General features: G+C 32.5%; 1 protein-coding gene across 6 annotated transcripts in view; it reads right to left on the bottom strand.

Annotated features, from left to right (window-relative positions):
* Positions 1 to 20,021, bottom strand: part of LOC100117164 (protein DDI1 homolog 2) — a 361,675-nt gene that overhangs the window by 170,003 nt on the left and 171,651 nt on the right. For all 6 annotated transcript variants that reach the window (XM_031921524.2, XM_032601403.1, XM_032601404.1 and 3 more), the window contains one exon: positions 15,786 to 16,091. In XM_031921524.2, coding sequence (XP_031777384.1) covers positions 15,786 to 16,091 — 306 coding nt within the window. The remainder of the gene's footprint in view (positions 1 to 15,785; positions 16,092 to 20,021) is intronic.

Raw genomic sequence — 20,021 nt, 5'->3', positions numbered from 1 at the left:
AATGGTTGAAGTAAGCCTCTAAAACCAACTTTATTAGGTCCCTTTCGAAGTTGAATATATCTTAATACCTTTCGTTCTAATAAAGTCAAAAATGCTACTGAAATTAGTACTATTACTATTATATTTAAAGAAATAATTATTCTATTAATTAATAACAATATTACTTAAATATAATAATATTTATTTTTAAATTCTAAATTTAATACACATCTGTCAAAGTAATATAAAATAATTTTATTCCATAATAAATAATTATTATTTATATTAAGTCCTTTCGTACAAAAATATAACTATTATTTAAAGATAGAAACCGATCTGGCTCACACCGATCTAAACTCAAATCATGTAAAATTTTAATAGTCGAACAGACTAAATTTTGTTATTATCTACAATAACAATTAAATTTAGTTCAACATCGAGGTCGCAAAAATTTTTATCAATATGAACTCTAAAAATTTAACGCTGTTATCCCTAAGGTAATTTATTTAAATTCAATAATATTGGTTATAATATTCTAATATTTTAGTAATAAAAATATAAAAATTATTTACATTGTATTATCCCCCCAATATAATTATTAAAATAATTTAATTTATTAATAATAAATAAAAATAATAATTTTAATAATAAAATTCTATAGGGTCTTCTAGTCTATTATAATTAGGTAAGAATTTTTACTAACAATAAAATTTTAAATTTATTTATTTTGAGACAATTTTCATTTCATTATTTCTTTCATTCTAGACTTTAATAAAAAGACAATTGATTATGCTACCTTTGTACAGTCAAAATACTGCAGCTATTTAAATATATTAATTGAGCAGAATTGATTTATTATTATATATTTTCAATAAACCATGTTTTTACTAAACAGGTGAATAAAAAATTTTTACCTAATTCCTTAAAATAATCTTTAAAAATAATATAATATTATTAAATTTATCTTTACTAATTTTACCATTATTAATTAACTTAATTAATTAAAGTTAATAATTTTATATTTAATTAAATTATATTATTAAATCATATATTTAATAATTATTAATTATTATAAATTATTTATAAATAAAAATTATTATTTTTATTATATTTATTTTATTAATAATATTAAAATAATTATTAAGTTTATCCCTAATAATTTTAATAATGTTAATTTATATATTAAGAATTAAATATATAAATTACTAACTTTAATTAAATTAAATTTATTTATAAAATAACTAGATATATAAATTATGATTAACCTATCACTTCTACTTAATTATTAATAATAATAATTTTACATTAACTATTATAATTAAGTAGATCAATTTATTTCGAGAAATTAAAAATATATTTATTAAATTTAGTAAACCCTGATACAAACGGTAAATAATTTTAATAATTATTTTATTATAATAATATTATTCTTTTACAATACTATAAATATAAAATTATTACATTTTTTTTATTAATACTAAATAATTTAATTAATTTTAAATATTATTTTATTTAATTTATTTAAATAACAACAATAAAAATATATAAATTAATTTAATATTAAGAATAATTTTAAAGAAATAACTTTTATTAGCAAAATAAATATTATAAATTAACTATATTCCTATTTATTTACTAAGTACACTTTCCAGTATACTTACTTTGTTACGACTTATCCTATTTCTAGAAGTGACGGGCAATATGTACATATTATATAAATAAATTCATAAATAATTATTTTTATTTATTACTATTAAATCCATTTTAATTAAATTATTTAAAAATTAATAATATCTATTACTTATTAAATTGAAACTCATAAAACTTATAATATATAATTTCATATTGATCTGAAATAATATATTTTAATAAAATTTAAAAATTTAAATTATTAATACATTTTTTTATAACGAACATACAAAAATATTAAATATATTAAATTTATCCTATCGTGGAATATCAATTATGTTACAAGTTCCTCTAATTAGATTATAATACCGTCAAAATTTTTAAATTTTAATTTACTAAATTTAATAATTAATTTAATAATTACTATAAGTTGAATATTAATAATAGGGTATCTAATCCTAGTTTATTATAATATTTAATTAATTTAAATTAATTAATTTATATAATAATATGAACAATTTTTATTTAATCTAAAAATTATAACTATTAATATTAATAAATTATTATTATTATAATAAATTAATATAATTAATTTATATATCATTGTATAACCGCTGATGCTGGCACAAGATTCACCTATATTTAATAAAATTTCTAAATAATAATTTCTTAAATTTTTAAATTTTTTTATTAAATAAAATAAAATATTTATTTAAAATATAATTTTATTCTTAAAATTATATATAAATAAAATTAATAATTAATTATTAAACTAAATTTAAATTTAATAAAAATTATTTATTTTTTGTAAAAAAAACGTTTTAAAATTAAACTATAATTTTAAATAAAAAGAATATTCAAAATTATATTTTAAGATTATGAATCTAACGACTTAAAAATTTAGTCTATCTTTTTAAATGTAATATTTATATTATTTAGAGCCCCCCCCCCAAACAACGCCTATAAATACACAAGTATTAATTAAATTAAATTAAATTTTTAAATAAATTAGAAAAATTATTATTATTATTTTTAATTTTAATTATAATTTAATTATATATATATATATATATATATATATATATATATATATATATATATATATATATAATTTTCATTATATTATTTTATAATCCAATAAATTATTAATTAAATAATAATAAAATTTTTGTTAACCTTTAAACACCTTCGATTTTGATCACAAATCGAGGGAATGTCCAGATTTAACGGATTCGGAAGTAATATCAAATGTTATTTCATCAAAACCTGCAGGTAGTTTTGTGAAACTATGAAACTCGTGTCAAATTTAATTTTACTAGTCTCTATCAATCTACGTACCCCTCTCACGACAAATATTTATTAATAAAAAAAAGAAGGAAGAAAGGAAGGAAGAAGGAAAGAAAAAACCTGTATTGGTATTTAATTTTAATGGATATTTTAAATAAAATATAATATTATTAATATATTTAATTAAATTATAAATAAAGATTTAACTAATAGGATAGCCCCCTTTCAACAATGAGAATAATAAATTAAATAAATAAAATTATAAATTAAAATTTTTTATTGATATTAACATTATTTAATCAAATTGTGTTAAATTGATAAATTAATAAATCTAGTTTTCAAATTTGTCGTTACTAGTATATATATATATATATTATACTCATAATAGATGCACAGTATTCAACATTAATATGGCCATTGTATTTTCTTAGAAGAGTTGGATTATACGGAAAAACCATAGAATTATCAACTTTTACAGTTATTTCATAAAGTCTTCTATTATAGACGTAGTTTTTGTTTTTATTTGTTCGACAACGATATCTAGGGAAATCATTCTTTTCGAATTGTGTTGAATAAAACAAAGATTTTGGGAAATTTTTGTAGTTTCATTATAACACAAAGTGTTTTTGAGTAAGGACCATGTAACATATGCTTGAATACTAATTCTTGTATTATTACATCACTATCATCAGGAATTTCAGCTGAAATATGTTCATCAATTTTTTTTCAGGATTTATCAATTTTGACTCATGATCCAATACTAATAACAAATGTGCACTCAGAATATCAGTAAGCATTGCTCGAAATTTACAATAAAATAATCTAACATTGCCATATCATTGCTTGAAGTTCCCGGAGGAAATTTTTTCAATTCTTTTTTCAAAACAGGCTAATTGGGATTAGTTGTTATTGTTGCAAATAAATCAGCTGGATTGCTTATTTTTCGCATTATAGCCATAGAATCAAGAAAACTTTGTTGCATGTACCTAGGACTTCCTGTATTTGATGACGGTAAAACAAACAAATTACCTAATCTTTCGTTATTTTAAAATTTTTATTTTTGTTAAAAGCACTTTTCGATACATGATCTACAAGGCCTTGGTAACATTCTACACGTAATTTTTTTTTATTATATCTCAAAAAATTGAGTCTACAGTATTCTAAAATTATATAAGCTTGAATAATATACTGTTAACTTAATCTTCTACAATATAAAATAGAGCTAAATTTTGACATAGGCCTATAAGCCAATCGATACGAGTAATATTGTGATAGAGATACATTTTTATCATTATTTTGATTATGTATCAATATAGGATTCTATCCTATATCTCCGTAAGGAAACATTATAGGAGAAATCATAAGATCTATATGAAAAGATAATTCATTCAGAATAGAAGTTAAACCTACTTCTTTTGGATAAACACAAAGATCATAATCTAATGGAATCTCTCCATTTTTTGAAACAATGAATGCACATGAAACAGAATATAACAATATATCAAATAATATATCAAAATATATCAGAATATAACAAACACTAAAATTTACAAATGAATGACTGAGTTGAGCCAGTCTTTGATTGTTTTGTTTACCTCGCAGGTAGGAACGGAGACTGCGCATCTACTTGCTCGAATGCCGTCCGCGCCCCTACCTGCTAGCCTGTCTGCGTTTTCGTTAGCCACTACCCTGGAGTGCCCTGGCACCCACACTAGTCTTACCACGTTTCGTTCCGCCAGTGATTCTAGCGCCTGTCTGCACCTTAGTACCTCTTTTGAGGAGATGCTGCTACTATCTAGCGCCATGAGAGCTGCTCAGCTATCCAAGTAGAAGCTTACAGTTCTTTGCTCTGTGCTTCTCTCCAACAGCCATTTAGCTGCCTCTGTAATGGCCCTGATTTTTTCTTGGAAAACCGTAGCATGATGGTTGAGCGAGTTCACAATCTCTTGTGTGTGCCCCTTTTCCCAGGCCCCTGCTCCTATGCCGTTCTCATTTTTTGAGCCGTCGGTAAACCACACTATACTGTTTTTGAGGAGTTCGTGTGATCCCGTCTACCATTCTTCCCTTTCTGGAATCACGATCGAGAACGGTTTGGAAAAATAAATTCTTTCCGCCATTCTGTCGCAACCTCTTTCTTCCATTAGCAGCATTAGTTAGTATACATACATAAAATAAAAATCGAAAAATATGATTAAAATATAAGATACGTATTGCGGGCGTTTTTATTGGAATAGTTATGTCCAATAATCCCGACAGTCTCAACACTTCCAAAAGTAGACAGCAATTTTTATTACTATTATATTGTAAGACATTTAGAAACTTCAACATGATTATAAATTATAAACAAACAATGCCCGTTTCGCTATGCACGCACTTTTTTAAATTGTAAAATCACAAAAAACGTGTTTCGACTACACGTATATTCTGCTATAAATAATTATGTTCATTTTACTTATACACGTGTGATTTGACTACCGCATATTTTACTGGAAATAAATATATGGATGATTTTGCTTATACAGGTTTGTTTCGACTACACGCATTGTCTACTATAAATAATAGTAGCAGGGGGGCGTTTCCGCCAGACAGAGGGCGTGGCCTACTAGCGTCGGAGACAGGGAAACGCTATAGTCGACGCGTGGAGGGGATAGCTGGCTGGGGGGACGTTATAGCCGACTGGCGCTCGCAGGCCGCGGGGGCCTGAGAGGAGGGAGTGGTTGAATGGCTCGGCTGATGTTGCGTAAGGAGGGGGTGGTTGGCGGTTGACGTTGCGTGAGGAGCGGGTGGTTGGGTAGTTCGTGGCTGACGTTGCGTGAGAAGGGGGTGGTTGGGTGGCTCGCGGCTGACGTTCAGGGACTGTGCATAATTATTTATAATAATAATTTTTTAAATAAATAATTTTTAAATAAATAATGGTGATCTCAACCTGGTGCATGTGGGAGTGTACGACGGCTATGAAAGCAGCAGATCCAATATGCGTTATTATTACACCGGCACACAAAATAAAAAAAGATGTCTGTACAAAAAATCAGACCCATGTATCCTTATGTTTTTCGAGTCGCTGAATTCGAATCCGGTGTCAGTTTGGCCCCATCACGTCAGGGTCAAGGACAGTTGGAGGTCAAATTAAGAAGAAACGGTTCAAAAAAATTAAAATGCCATATATGTATGTTTTTTAGGTCGCTAAATCCGAATCCGGGGTCAGTTTGACCCGATCACGTCAGGGTCAAGGTCAGTTCGAGGTCAAATTGAGAATAAACGGTTAAAAAATGAAAATACCATATATTTATGTTTATTTGGTCGCTGAATCCGAATCCGGGGTCAGTCTGGTCCCATCACGTTAGGGTCAAGGTCAGTTCAAGGTCAAACTGAAAAGAAACAGTTTAAACTGATAAAAATGTTATATAAAACTTTCCAAAAATGGAAAAAGATACCAAAAATTGTAAAAAGTCTTATTCAAGAGATTTGATCACTTAATATCTGTTGAGTGTAAGCGAGCAGACTTTGGCCCGCCGGAGACTCCATGCGTGCAAGGCATGATGGGACTGCGCTCTCCCCCTCTTACCGGCCTTGCCGGCCAGCGCCGACGCCGCGGCTGCGGCGGCGGCGCTCACTTCTCTCTGAGCTCTCGAGACAGAAAGACGTTTTGAATATACTTATTTGTGTTTTATATAAGCTGGATCTTTGTAATAACATACTCTGTTTATAACAGATCGAAGGTAAGCTCGATGTGAATAAAGAAGTGTCATTTGCCATAAAAGTGTGTTAGTTATTTTCCCAAGACATGCCGGGGCGATTAATTTTCAACAGGTTATGGGCCCAGCACGCTTCCACTGTGCTGCTTAAGGCTTTGCTAGACCTGTGCGTGTAGTTGGTGAAAATATCTCGCGAGTGAAGTACTGAAAAATACGGGTATTCCCTTTCAGTGAAAAGTTCGACGATCAAAGTTCGACGCTCTACATTCCAGCTTCGACGTGCACCGCTCGACCTGTGGAGGAATGGACAAGCTACAGGCATCTCAGCGTGGTTTTGCTGCGGAGACGACCGGTGACTCTTTTGGGACTACTTCAGCTCGATTTGTGCAACGATGTCCGATCAGACAAAAAGAGTGTCTGTTAATATGCCCAAGACAAGGGGTAAGTCACCGTCTTTCTCTTTGGTAAAGTGCGAGAGTGAAATTTTGCGGGAAGACGGTAAAATCTTCCAACGAGCATGACGCAAAATTTGTAGCGCGGCACGTGAGGCAGGCGATTCTTAGAATCAGCGCGAAGCCGGATAACGTGTTCGAGCATGCCCGCGCGCGTGTTTCGAGCGTTCGGGACAAAGGCGCAGCGAAACAAAATGGCGACGCGTGGCAACGCGGGAAAGAAAGGCGTTGGCGCGTTCGAGCGCGAGCGCCATCTTACTCTCAATGCACATGAGAGCGACGAGACGAGCTAGGTACTCGTGCGCGCAACCGATGGCGCTGGTTTCGTGACTCGTAGCTTCACTGCAGTATACGTTTACAAATACCGATGCTTGATGACACAATAGTGTAAATTAAAGATGATAGTTCGATTTTTAATTTAAAATTATTCAAGTTTGAGTCTTAAAATATGTTACGGCACGCTGATCGAATCGGGAAGCAGAAACGTTTATCAAAATTAAACTCAAGTTCGACCGAAATTAATTAAAATTGCAATTTAAGTTCGACTAAAATTTCATAAAAACAGTTAACTGATTTGCTTGAATTAAACAGACCAGAAAAATCTGCAGTTGTTCTTGCTGCTCCAAGACCAGGAGCTGGGTATCTCGGAAAAATACCCTGATGATTCTATTTATCCAGAAATGGACGAAGAGGGAAACATCAACATACTGACGTCAAGTGGTGTAAAATATGAGATAGGTAAAGCTTGAATTTTTGATATAAGCTCGAAAATTAAAATTAAAAATAAAACCCGTATTTCCACAACAAAATATGTACATATTAAATCTAAATAGCATGCTGTTCAGTTCCAAACTAAAGCGTTGGCCAGTACATGCAGGGTAGTGTATGTTGTTGCTGATACACTGTGTGTGCTGTAAAATCACAGGTTTATTTTTTTTTATCTCTTTATATAAAAGTCAGGCAATTAGCACTGCTTCTTTGATTGTCGTTCGTCAACTAAGCATATGCTTAATAAATTGCTACATGTGATAGAGTGCTAATTTTGATTGTTGTTCGTCAAAACAAGCAATTCATTTATAAAATGTTCCTAGATAATTTTCAAATCGAAGAACGGATACTGGAATCCGTGAAAAAGGAAATCGAAAGGAATCAAACCAAAGAGGTGGCTTCGGCTACGCAGGTTGACCCAGGCCAACATGGGAATACTTTGTCCTCAAAGCTGGATTGTAACGAAGTGATAATTGACAGCAGACCGGCCAATAAGCTTGATGAAAGGGAAAGTGAAACGTCCAAATCGATGGATGATAACAGCTGGAAAAATAAGTTTGAAGCAAACATGCTAGGTAAATCCACCCCAGTTATTAAATCAAATCAGTTTATACAACTGGGTTTGGGACTGAACAATTTCCGTCATGATTCGAGGACATCTAAGCTCGGACAGTTTTCTTTGAATAATACTGACAAAAATCTTGAAATTTCAGAAATAACGGCTAAGCTGGATAAGTTGGAAAAGGAGAATCAGTTCTCAAAAAGACAATCGATACGGAGTGCAATAGAGTGCATGACGATGTGGTCACAGAACTGCTCAGACATAAATGGGCAATTAAAGAAAATTACAGCTGGATAGAAGAAAAGGTACAGTTTTGGGCTGAACAGGATCGTCTGTGCGATGAAGCACAAGACGAATCAGCTGGACTTTCGGCAGATGCAGAAAATGCACAAAACAACAATCAACCGTCGAATCAGATCATCTCAAATAAAGTAACATCAAATGCTCATGTAAGTGGGGTGGATTATATTATATAGCAAAACTAGTTCAAGATGAAGTTAATAAGATAGATTCAAATAAAAGTATTGGAAGTATACAAGACAAAATTCAGATCGAAGTAACAAATAGAGATAGTACTTTTCGTAGAGAATATAAATTAACTCAAAATTTGAATATTAACACTTTTTTAGACTTTTTAAATTCAGAATTGACTCTTGCTGATTTATTGTACGTGATTGATTTGACGGTTAAGCCAACACGTGTACTCGATGAGACAAAGCTGGAAAAAGATAAAGTTCGAGTTCGCGATATTATCATAAATAGAATTGATATATCTTATTATGAAAAGGTATCTGATATTCGGGATCCTATTAAATTGTTGGATGAAATCAAACGTATTAAAGAAAACGAATTAAACGTGACTACAAGAAGTGTAAGATAAGAGTTACACAGTATTATATATAACCCACATAAAGAGAGAGCATCTGCTTTCTGGGATAGGTTTGATAGAATAGTTCGATTAAATAATAAATTGCCTGATACGCCTCCTTTGTCTGAAGTTGAGATAAACGATGCATTCTATGAAGCCATCGTTGTACATTTACCTCAAGAGACCGAGTTTTTGAATAAAAATACAACGAGCAAAGTTTTAAATTTATAACAACTTAAGGATTATATTGTACAACAGGAATCAGCTCGAATTGGATCAAACGGGTCAGCTGGACAGAAAGCAGAAGCTGGAGTAAAAGCCTACCTTGTGACTAATCCTGGGGTTCTTTGCTACAACTGTGGCAACAAGGGTCACTATAAAGATGAGTGCACAAGAAAAGGCAAGATGTGCTTCAGATGCAAAAGGTACGAAGGTCATGTTCGTGCAGACTGCCCATACTCGGATAACCAGCTGGAAAAGGTTCTACAAGAAAATGAGAATCAAAGAAGGTATGAATCTTCAAATTCTTATCGGGGTGGTAAACGCGGTGGATACAGTCGTGGTGGAAAACGACGTAATCCTGAAGCACCTAAGGGTAGCGACCCTAAGAAAACTAAGTCCGATAGAGGCCATGCCCGAGGCAGATCACGAGGAAAAGGTAGACAGAACAAGCAAAACAACAATAAATCTACCAAATCCTCCGAATCTGGTGAGTGCATAAGTCTATATGTAGACACTAAGTTCCCCAACGCGGTAGAAAGCGATAAAAATCAATTGATTAGATTTCTGGCGGACTCGGGTGCTACAGAACACATGACTAACTCTAAATTAATTTTTAAAACGTTCGATAATACTAAAAGACTTGATATTAAATGCGCAAATGACAATGACTCAGCGATCATAAAATCGGAGGGAGTAGGTAACATTGCGGGTTACACCAAAAATGACGATTTCTTAAGCTTGAATAATCTGATTTATGCTAAGTCATTGTCAGAAAATTTGCTGCCATTAAGAAAATTTGTTGATAAGGGTTTAGGCATCTATTTAGACAATAAGAGAATCGATATTTTTGATCCAGTGTCAAAAACGATTTTTGTGTCCGGAATATATGAGCAACCTTATTGGGTAATAGAGTTAGAAACAAATAACTCTGATGGAAATGAAAATAATAAAATAAATAAGGTTGTTGCATATATAACCACAAGGCGTCGTGAATATCCGACTGTAAGTGTTGCACCCAATAAGAAGAGTGAGTCTCAGATTAAAGATACAACTCGTGAACAAGACAAGCTTGAAAGTACTGAAATTAGTGAAGATAGTAAGCTTAATGAACCAATGCAAATTGATAATGAAGTAAATGTAGAAGTAAATTCAGACAACAACAAGCTATGCTCTAGTTATTCAAATTTCGAAAACACTTTAAATGATAGACAAATATGTAATTTAGACGAATCAGTTGCCTTAGAAAAATTAGATTGTGAATCTAACATCAGTAAAATCAATAATTTGTTTTACACCAATAAAGCCATGCTATGGCATGTCAGATTGGGACACGCTTCATTGAAAAAGTTGAAAGAATTTCAGAAAAAGTTTCCAAACTTGAAAAACTTAAAGGAAATTAAGTTCGATGATTCTGTGATGGATTGCGAAGTTTGTATTGTGTCAAAATTTAATAAGTTACCCTTCAGTTCGACTAGACAGAGAGCGACTAAACCTCTGCAAATTGTTCACGCAGACACAATGGGACCGATTAGTCCAGCAACACATCCCAAGAAATACAGATTCATATCTGTATTTATCGATGATTATTCACGACTTGCAATAGCGTATCCAATGAAACCCAATGAAACACAAGAGTGAAACGGGTCACTGCCTTGAATCTTTCATTAAAAGCTCGAGAAATTTATTAGGATATGACGCTAAATTCTGTTATCTTAGATGTGATCAAGGTACAGAATTCACAGGAGGATATACACAAGAAGTTCTCGATAAGTTTGAAGCAGAGCTAAAGTTAGCTAGCCCAGATACACCTGAGCATAACGGGGTGGCTGAACGATTTAATCAGACCATCCAAAAATTAACGAGAGCTTTAATGTATGATACACGCCTACCTGAGAATATGTGGGACCTTGCCCTGAATGCAGCAGTCTATTACTATAATAGAAAGCCTCACAGCTCGAACGAAATGATACCACCCTTGCAAATGTTTAAACCAGATTTTAAACTCAATCTGGAACAATTAAAGCGTTTTGGTTGTATCGCTTATATCAAAGTACAAAGAAAGACAGGACCTAAGTTCGATCAGCTGGGAAAAAGAATAGTACTAATAGGCTACAAACCAACTGGATATCTATTCTTGAAACCAGAAGAAGGTAAATACTACGAAAGCAGAGATATTCGATTCAACGAAAAGCTTGTATTTGGAGACAAATGCAATAAACAGAGCATCAAAGACTGGTCTAATCCAATGGAAGATATAAATAAGGAGACGTGGCTTGTTAAGTTTGATGAAGAGGATGAAATTTTGATCTCTGAAACGGAGGGAGAAAGACGGCGAAGAGGTCGCCCAAGAAAAGAAAAAGGAGTCAAACTCCCATCAGAATCACATACACTTGAATCCGACTTAAATCTGCTGGAAAGCGATGAACTGAATGCGTTCATTGCAACTGTAGAAAACGATCCAAATTCTTATAGAGAAGCCATCAGTACAGCTTTTCTGAATGGAACAATCGACAACGAAATTTATATGGCAATACCTGAGGGTATTGACTGCTCACCAGTAACCAGACGAGATAAAGTCTGCAAAATTCAACGTGCTTTGTACGGTTAGAAAATAAGTCCGAAAAAGTGGTATGAAAAATTCACAGAAGTTGTAATAAAACTAGGATTAGAGTCTCACGATTCAGAGCCGTGTCTCTTTACTTGGAGAAACAACGAGAAATATCTGATAATGTTGTTGTGTGTTGATGACATACTGATAACCAGTAATGACACACATAAGCTAGATGAAATCACGTCAAAACTTAAGTTGGAATTTGAAATGTCTGACATGGGAGAGCCTAAGCTTTCTTGGCATTGAAATAAACAGAGACAGGCAAAATCGAACGATGACTCTGACTCTAGAAAATTACATAGACAAAATGTTAAAACGTTTTGGATATAGTGAAATGCATCCTCAAATAACGCCAATGGTGACAAACCAAGTAGCAAATCGTGAAAGGCGAGAAAGAGAGGAAAGCGAAAATCAGCTCGAAAATACACTGAACAAAACAAACGGTCCTTATAGAGAAATAGTTGGTTCTCTTTTGTATATTGCCAACACTGTACGTCCCGACATAACGTATGCGGTGAACGTGTTAAGTAGACACCAAATTAATCCCACTGATGAGGAGTGGAAAATGGTGAAACGAGTTTGTCGGTATCTGAAACACACCAGAAGTCTGGGTCTTAAGTTTGAAGGAAAGCTCGATAACTTGCAAGGTTTTTCAGATGCCAGTTTTGCTGACTGCAAAGGCTCGATTACAACGAGTGGATTTGTAATCAAACTGTACGGTGACACTGTAGCGTGGAAAACCCACAAACAGTCCTACGTAGCCTTGTCGATATGTAGGACATATCGACAAGGTTACGTAGGACGTAACCTTGTCGTTCGCTTGCACTAAATCAATAGAAAGAAAATACATCCCTTATTAGTCAACTAATAAATATTACGCGGCTCAACCTTGGTGTCAATGAGTCGCGTCGGGATCCGTGGTCTACTGTATTTATGTGGCGCAATAGTAGCGTCACAAGTATGTGGAAAAAGAAAATCACGATGTTTTTTAAAATGAAAAATTGTAACGAAGTCATAACTAGAAACCTGATCTGAAGGTCGCTTTCAAGTTCTTCTCGTTATTTGCGATAGCGTGAGCAGTCTCAAAAGACATGCTCAGCATCCATGAATGCCGACAGCGTCTATGAATACCGAGCAGTTAGGGCAGTCTTCAAACATACATCTATGCAAGTATTTTAATGTTAGTCTTGCGTCTACGGCAATACCCAAGTATTTGATAGAAGGCTTAGAAATAATTCCATGGCCATCTACTGTTAGAGCGATCGTTTCATTGTTTTCTGCTAGAAATTAGTATCCCCTCTGTTTTGTGTGCCGCGAGCTTAGGACATGTGCCATTAAGCCACTCTTGGATTATAAGTTTCGCTTCATTTGCAATTTCAGCCACCTCCTATTTATGTTTTGCCACACTATTAAGGCTTTGTCACCTGCGTATCCCACTGCCATCGCACTATTACTTAGGTCTAGGCTCAGCACTCCATCATACATGATATTCCATATAACGGCACGTACTGGCCCTTGGGGGACACCGCCTGTAACTTGATAGGTCGAGATACCAGCGTCGGTCTCATACATCAGGATTCTATTTCTTAGGTTGTCAGACATTATATTTACTCAAATTTGCAGAATTAAAAGCATTTTTTACATCCAACGTGACCACTGAGCAATACTTCTTTGCTACGTCCTCTCATCTCTTACCATTGATCGCTGACGTGCTGTGTCGACAACCAGGTTTATCTATCCAGTGTAATACGACATTTGTGTGTGTGTTTTCACCGTCATAATTCTGGAACTACGTATATGTTTTCTGACACTGAATTCGGGAAAATTTTAGATTTTTGAAAAATGTATTTGCTTAAAATAGAATTAAATTGCCTAATTTTTCCTGCAAGATTTTCTCAGATTGACTGTTCCGTTCAATTGTTATGATAAAAAGGTAATTAAAAAAAAAAAATTAATATTTACAAAACTAAATTGGCAATGTTTTGAAAAAATGTGTGACAATAAAAAAAGATAATATCTATCAGCTGTAAAATTTTTAAGCTATTTCAGCGACTAGTTTTCGAGCTAAAAATTCAAAACAAAAAAAAGTGTCTGTCGTACGATTACGGGAGCAAAAAGGCTTTCATTAAGTTAAAATTGCAGAAAAAGATAGATCTTTTGCTTGATTGCTCTTTAATTATAATCATTGAGATTGAAAAGATTAGAAAAAAATCATTATTATATTGTATGTTTGAACAATATTTTATCTATTGGAATTGTAAATTTAGTTAGAGGAAGCTACGTGCCAAATAATTGGAAGCGGTTTTTTCTAACAAGTACTTCTCAAAAAGGATAGAGGCAAATCTCCCCTTGAAAAACGCTACTTAATTTAAAAATTTAAATCATAATTATATACATTAAATAATTTGATGTGTCACTTAAGGAGGTTCACCACCGCCAATTCCTGCCAAAACTTTAGCTCGCTGCTGTGCTCACTGAGCCGCGTCGGTGAGCGAAAGACTCACACCTACACGACGGCAGCGCTAGTGTGCGTGTGCGCGCGGCTGACGATAGCCTACTGTAGATTACAATAACTCAAGAACTAGACGTCAGATCATAGCTTACGAGGGCTTGAAATATTCGTAATATCGTCCTTAATGTAACTTTAGTTTTTATCATATATCATGTGTATGGACAATACCATAACAAAGCAGTGTGCAAAATTTTATTAATTTCCTAAGAAAATGATTTTAGTGATGAACGTCCTTGAACGTCGCAAGTTACACGACAAGTGGCAGCAGAGACAATCTATGTGCTAGCTTTTTGTTGATGGGATTGGCATAAAATAGTCGCACTATAATCGCACTTGCTTCCATATAAATTGAAAGGTTGTGATGCAAAGAGTCATCTTTTATGCAGTGTATTATAGTCAGAACTTTATTGAATCTGAGAAATTGCGATTAATTCTTAAAGATATCCGCAAGTGAATTTGGTTTATTAAGCAATGCTCTTTTGCTGTTATAAAGGTCCGCAAAACATATTTATTTTCGAGATTGCCCTGCCATACAATTTGAGGTCATTCGATCAAAGATGATACAGCTCCATTACAAACTTGAACAGAGTTTTTGATTACTTGCTGCTGTACCAGGGGGATTTTATATAAAAACTACTGCATTTATTGCTTCTTCCTATTAAAATTTCGGCAAAAACTTCTATATTAGCATAATCCGAACGAGGTCATCGATATTTTAATTTAATCGCTTAGCACAGCCATTTTACGAGCGTAAAATAGATCGGACAAGATAAAGGTTGTGAGATCGAAGAGAGTTCTGAAATCAATGTTGGTAAGTGATAGGATGCATTTATGAATACAGTTAGGACCGACTATCACCCATCCAACCCTTAGGTAATCCTGACTCTTTCCTATTCCTTACAATTATTTTATATTGATATTTTATGAAAAGAACTTCAAATCTCTGCAGCTTTTACCAGGTAAACTAAGATAATTTATAATTCGACTTAAAGATTGAATATGCAGCATCTTTAAGGTCATATGCAATATACGGACGATGATTTGTAATGCTGCATTACTAACTGTCAGGTCAAGAAATTCGCAAAAAGGACTTTTGAATCCCTTTTTAACTTTTGTTTAACTACATTATAGAGTGAAATTATGAGGATAAAAATGATCTTTTGAATAATCTAAAACATTCAAACAAATTCGTATACAAACCTTCAGCTAAAAACGATGTTTCTGTTCCAGTAGTCCCAATTTTTAGAATGTTTCTTTTAAGATCTATACAACACTGATGTCTTTTCAACATATCAAGTCCAAGTAGCATATCCATTGGTTGTTCTTCAAGAACACTAAAGGATGTTGTCAAGTGATCACAGCCTATTTGGATTTGAACCATATGTATACGACCAATGATTCGCTGAACACCTACACCCTTAGCTACTCCAGACCATCTTATATCGACAAGTCGCATAATATTGCATCTTTCAGCACATTGTGCGGACATAATTGTTGTTTGAGCACCTGACGAATAAATAAAAACAGATTAAATAGTAAAAAAAATACATGATCGGCTTATATTGCTTCCTTCCTAAGGACCCCTTGTAATAGTAATTTTTTGAGTTTTGTATAAAAACACGTAGGAAGTGTGTTTTGATGCATTTTTAGTCGAAAAATAGTATTTTTAGAAAATATCCGTACGGATGTGTGTGTGCGTGTTCGTTCGTACGCATCATAAATATATTAGATTGATTTTTTTTCATATACATATCCCGTAGAAAAAAAAGATGTATTTCATTATACGCATACTATTGTTTAACCTCTACATTTGTACGCGTCATAACACCGAATGAAAAAATATGCATTCGTTCTAATATAAGCAGTAGCAAAATACGATACATTGGATGTATTTGAGCAACAACACAGCTGACGCTTATGGTTCATTAGAAATAGCCGCTGCGTGGAGAACAATACACTCTAAACGACAAAGTTTAAAACCTACATTTTACAAAAGATTAAAAGCCAAACTTCAAACTCTTAAGAGATTAAATTGTAGATTTTAATCTTTACGTGGTTTATATGCACCATTTCAATCTTTTGACAAAGATTAAAATGCACTTTTAAATCTTTATAAAGTGTAAAAACTTCTTGAAATTGCTGAAAAGATTATTTTTGGGATTTAAAACTTTTGGCATAAATTAAATTGAACCGTTTACTCTTTACAAAGAATCCGATTATCTGAAAAAATTAATTTTGTAATTTTTGACTTTAGAAAAAGCTTAAAGTGCACATTTTAATCTTTGATAACTGTTCGATTTTCTGAAAAGATTGAAATGATTATTCTACACTTTTTGTGGTGTGACAGTGCATATAAACACTAGGGTGGACCTTAATTATTATTATTATTTTTTTTTTTACTTCGGCCGGACAAATATAGCTACTATATACCTCAAAAACCATGCGCATATAGGTTTTGAACCCATAGTATCGATTTTTCACGTGCCTCAAAGCACCCGAAGTTTCTTATGGGATTTACATGTTAAAAAATGGTCAAAAAGTTTATCGTTCTGAAAACCTGTGAAAATTTTGGAATTTTAACTTTGGAAGTATATTTTCCCATGTATTTTGAGCCGCTGAATCGAATGGTGCTATTAGTTTTCGCCGTAATAGTGAAATAAAAAAGTTATAAGCCAAAATCGATGAAAAACTCGAAAAATCGCAAAAAACGTGTAAAAATGGACTTTTAACGTTTATAATCAGTGATAAGTTGGAAAGTTTTTTTCAAAAACATACATTTTTATGTATTTTGAGCTCATTAAACGAATGGTACAATTAGCTTTTGCCGATTCAATTGAGAAAACAAGATATAAGCCAAAATCGTCAAAAAGGTCGAAAATCACGGTAAAGTGACCAAAAAATGGGTTTGTTACAATGTTACTAATACGAGGTCAATTTTTTTATACATAAAAAGTATAGTTATACATATCTGAAAAATTCTTTTGTATCGGATACGGGCTGTATTCAAAAACCGGAAGGGTAAACCGGAATGGCTGTGAGTGGCTGTTGTCGTTCCAGAATTCTTATTCCGGATTTTCGTTCCATCGATGAGACCGCGGCCTAAAGCATTTTCGGATCAGCGAAGGGATCAGCTGACACGAAGTAACGTGAATACAAAATGGTAGTATTGAATGTATACATATTATATTATACAACGATAAACAATAAACACTGTACGTTCTCTCTATCATCGGACTCAGAGCAATCAGCACTGCACGGCGAGCATATAGCTCATGTAAACATAAGAATATTTATATTAAACTTATTTTCCTATTTAACCACGGCTCAATTTATTTCAACAGGTACTTTTTAATTTCGAGATATATTGCTCCGCATGAACAATTTTATTTAGTTTTTCAACAATGGCTTATAATTTACGCGAAAGAGTCAATCACATTGGATATTGTACTAATCAAATAGTTGCAACTAATAATCTAACAACGATAAAACAAGTACTAGCTGCTTTATTCTATAACCTACGAAGAGTTTCAAAGTCTGTACGTGATAGTGCGAAGTTAACCATTGAAGAGTGTATCATTATTTGGAAGAAAGCTCGAATTCCTAGGCAAGAAGATAAAAAATGTATCATTAAACTGGAGGCTGAATATGAAAGATGGAGAAAAATACAAAGAAATGCTTCACGTAGATCAGACACTCAAATAAAAAATGAACAAACATATAAAGAAAGCATAAACAAATTATTTGACATTGCTTGCGCAGATGCTTTGAAGAAGATGGAAGACGAATCTGATAAACAGTTTTTACTTGATCAGAGAGGTAATTATATTTTGTTTTTGAATACTTAATTATGACACGGCTGAACATGGAAAATAGAAATGGTGGTTATAGTCGATGCTGCAGAAAGAACTGATGATCTACATATAGTTAAGCTTTGTTCAAAAGTGAGTTCTACGGAGAGCTGAAATTTTGCATTTTAAGTGATATCTTTTATTCTTTCTAACTTAATTAACAATAAAAAAGAAGTTAGTACTTCAAGTCCTTGAAATATATCAGCAAGTCCTAAAAGCATGAAGTTTGACAAAAAGTTGGGGTTGCGCTGATTTGAGACTTTGCATACAGGCTTATTTTACTTTAATATAATGAGAAAAACACAGTTGGATTAAATTTAACAATTTTTGACATTTATTTATTAAAAAACTTGACATTTTGATATTGGTCGAAATTGCCTCTAAGGTAGGTTTTTTCGTCAAGTGAATTTTTATTTATACGTTTAATTAATGCAAATAGTTCTTAAAATAACTAAATGTTATTAAATATTTTATTACAAAAAAATCGCAAAAACGACCGGCCACGACTTAATTATACATTGAAGAATCTGGTATCTGCTTTCCACTTCTTCGTAAATGAAGCATTTTAATAGCATATGCAGCAAAACTGCATTGCAATTGCAATAATTAAGTCGTAGTAGGTCGTTTTTGCACTCATTTATAATAAGTTATTCAATAACAATCAGTTCTTTTAAGAACTATTTGCATTAATTAAATGTATGAATAAAAATTCAGTGGCTGAAAAAACATACCTCAGCGGCAATTTCGACCAATATCAAAATGTCAACTTTTTAGATAAATAAATGTCAAAAATTGTTAAATTTAATCCAACTGTGTTTTTCTCATTATATTAAAGTAAAATAAGCCTGTATGCAAAGTCTCAAATCTCTACCTATCATAGATCCAGAGATATGAGAAAAAATGTAATATTCAATATCAGCGCAACCCCAACTTTTTGTCAAACTTCATGCTTTCTTTTTTATTGTTAATTAAGTTAGAAAGAATAAAAGATATCACTTAAAATGCAAAATTTCAGCTCTCCGTAAAACTCACTTTTGAACATAACTCAGCTTTATAGCGATCACGCCATGCAGTTGCAATAAACAATTTTTTTTATTAAAGGTTTTCGGAATTGATTTAAAAAAACAATTTTGTAAATTTTTTAAAGTGGCCTGCTCTCTCAAAAAATACAGTTTGAAATTATTGTATGTACAAAATAATTGATTAATGATGAAATACTTTTTTTTTAAACCTGTTTATTTCATTTTTTATTAATGACCTTGATTGTAGAAGGTTAGATTAGAATTACAAAATTTTGTTTTTCAGCCTGCAAAGAAATGAAACTCTTAGTTCCAGTACCTCAACAACTTATACAGACACAAGTAAGCTATCACCAATGGAAGTGGACTATGAAAGCCTCAATATTGTAAAGAATGAAATTTCGGTTACCATCGACCAGGACAAGGTAGTCGATGCTTCATTAAAAATGCAAAAGGATGATTCTCGTAGTATGGCGACAAAAGGTTTGCATTTTTGAATAGTCAGTTGATATCAGTTTTTACTAATAGAGAAAAAATGTATTTATAGCATAATTTTATTTTATTAACCT

This window comes from Nasonia vitripennis, assembly GCF_009193385.2.
Source record: "Nasonia vitripennis strain AsymCx chromosome 1 unlocalized genomic scaffold, Nvit_psr_1.1 chr1_random0012, whole genome shotgun sequence".
Classification (NCBI taxonomy): Eukaryota; Metazoa; Arthropoda; class Insecta; order Hymenoptera; family Pteromalidae; genus Nasonia; species Nasonia vitripennis.
Note: the sequence above shows the minus strand (reverse complement) of the source record. Positions and strands in the feature narration are given on the sequence as shown.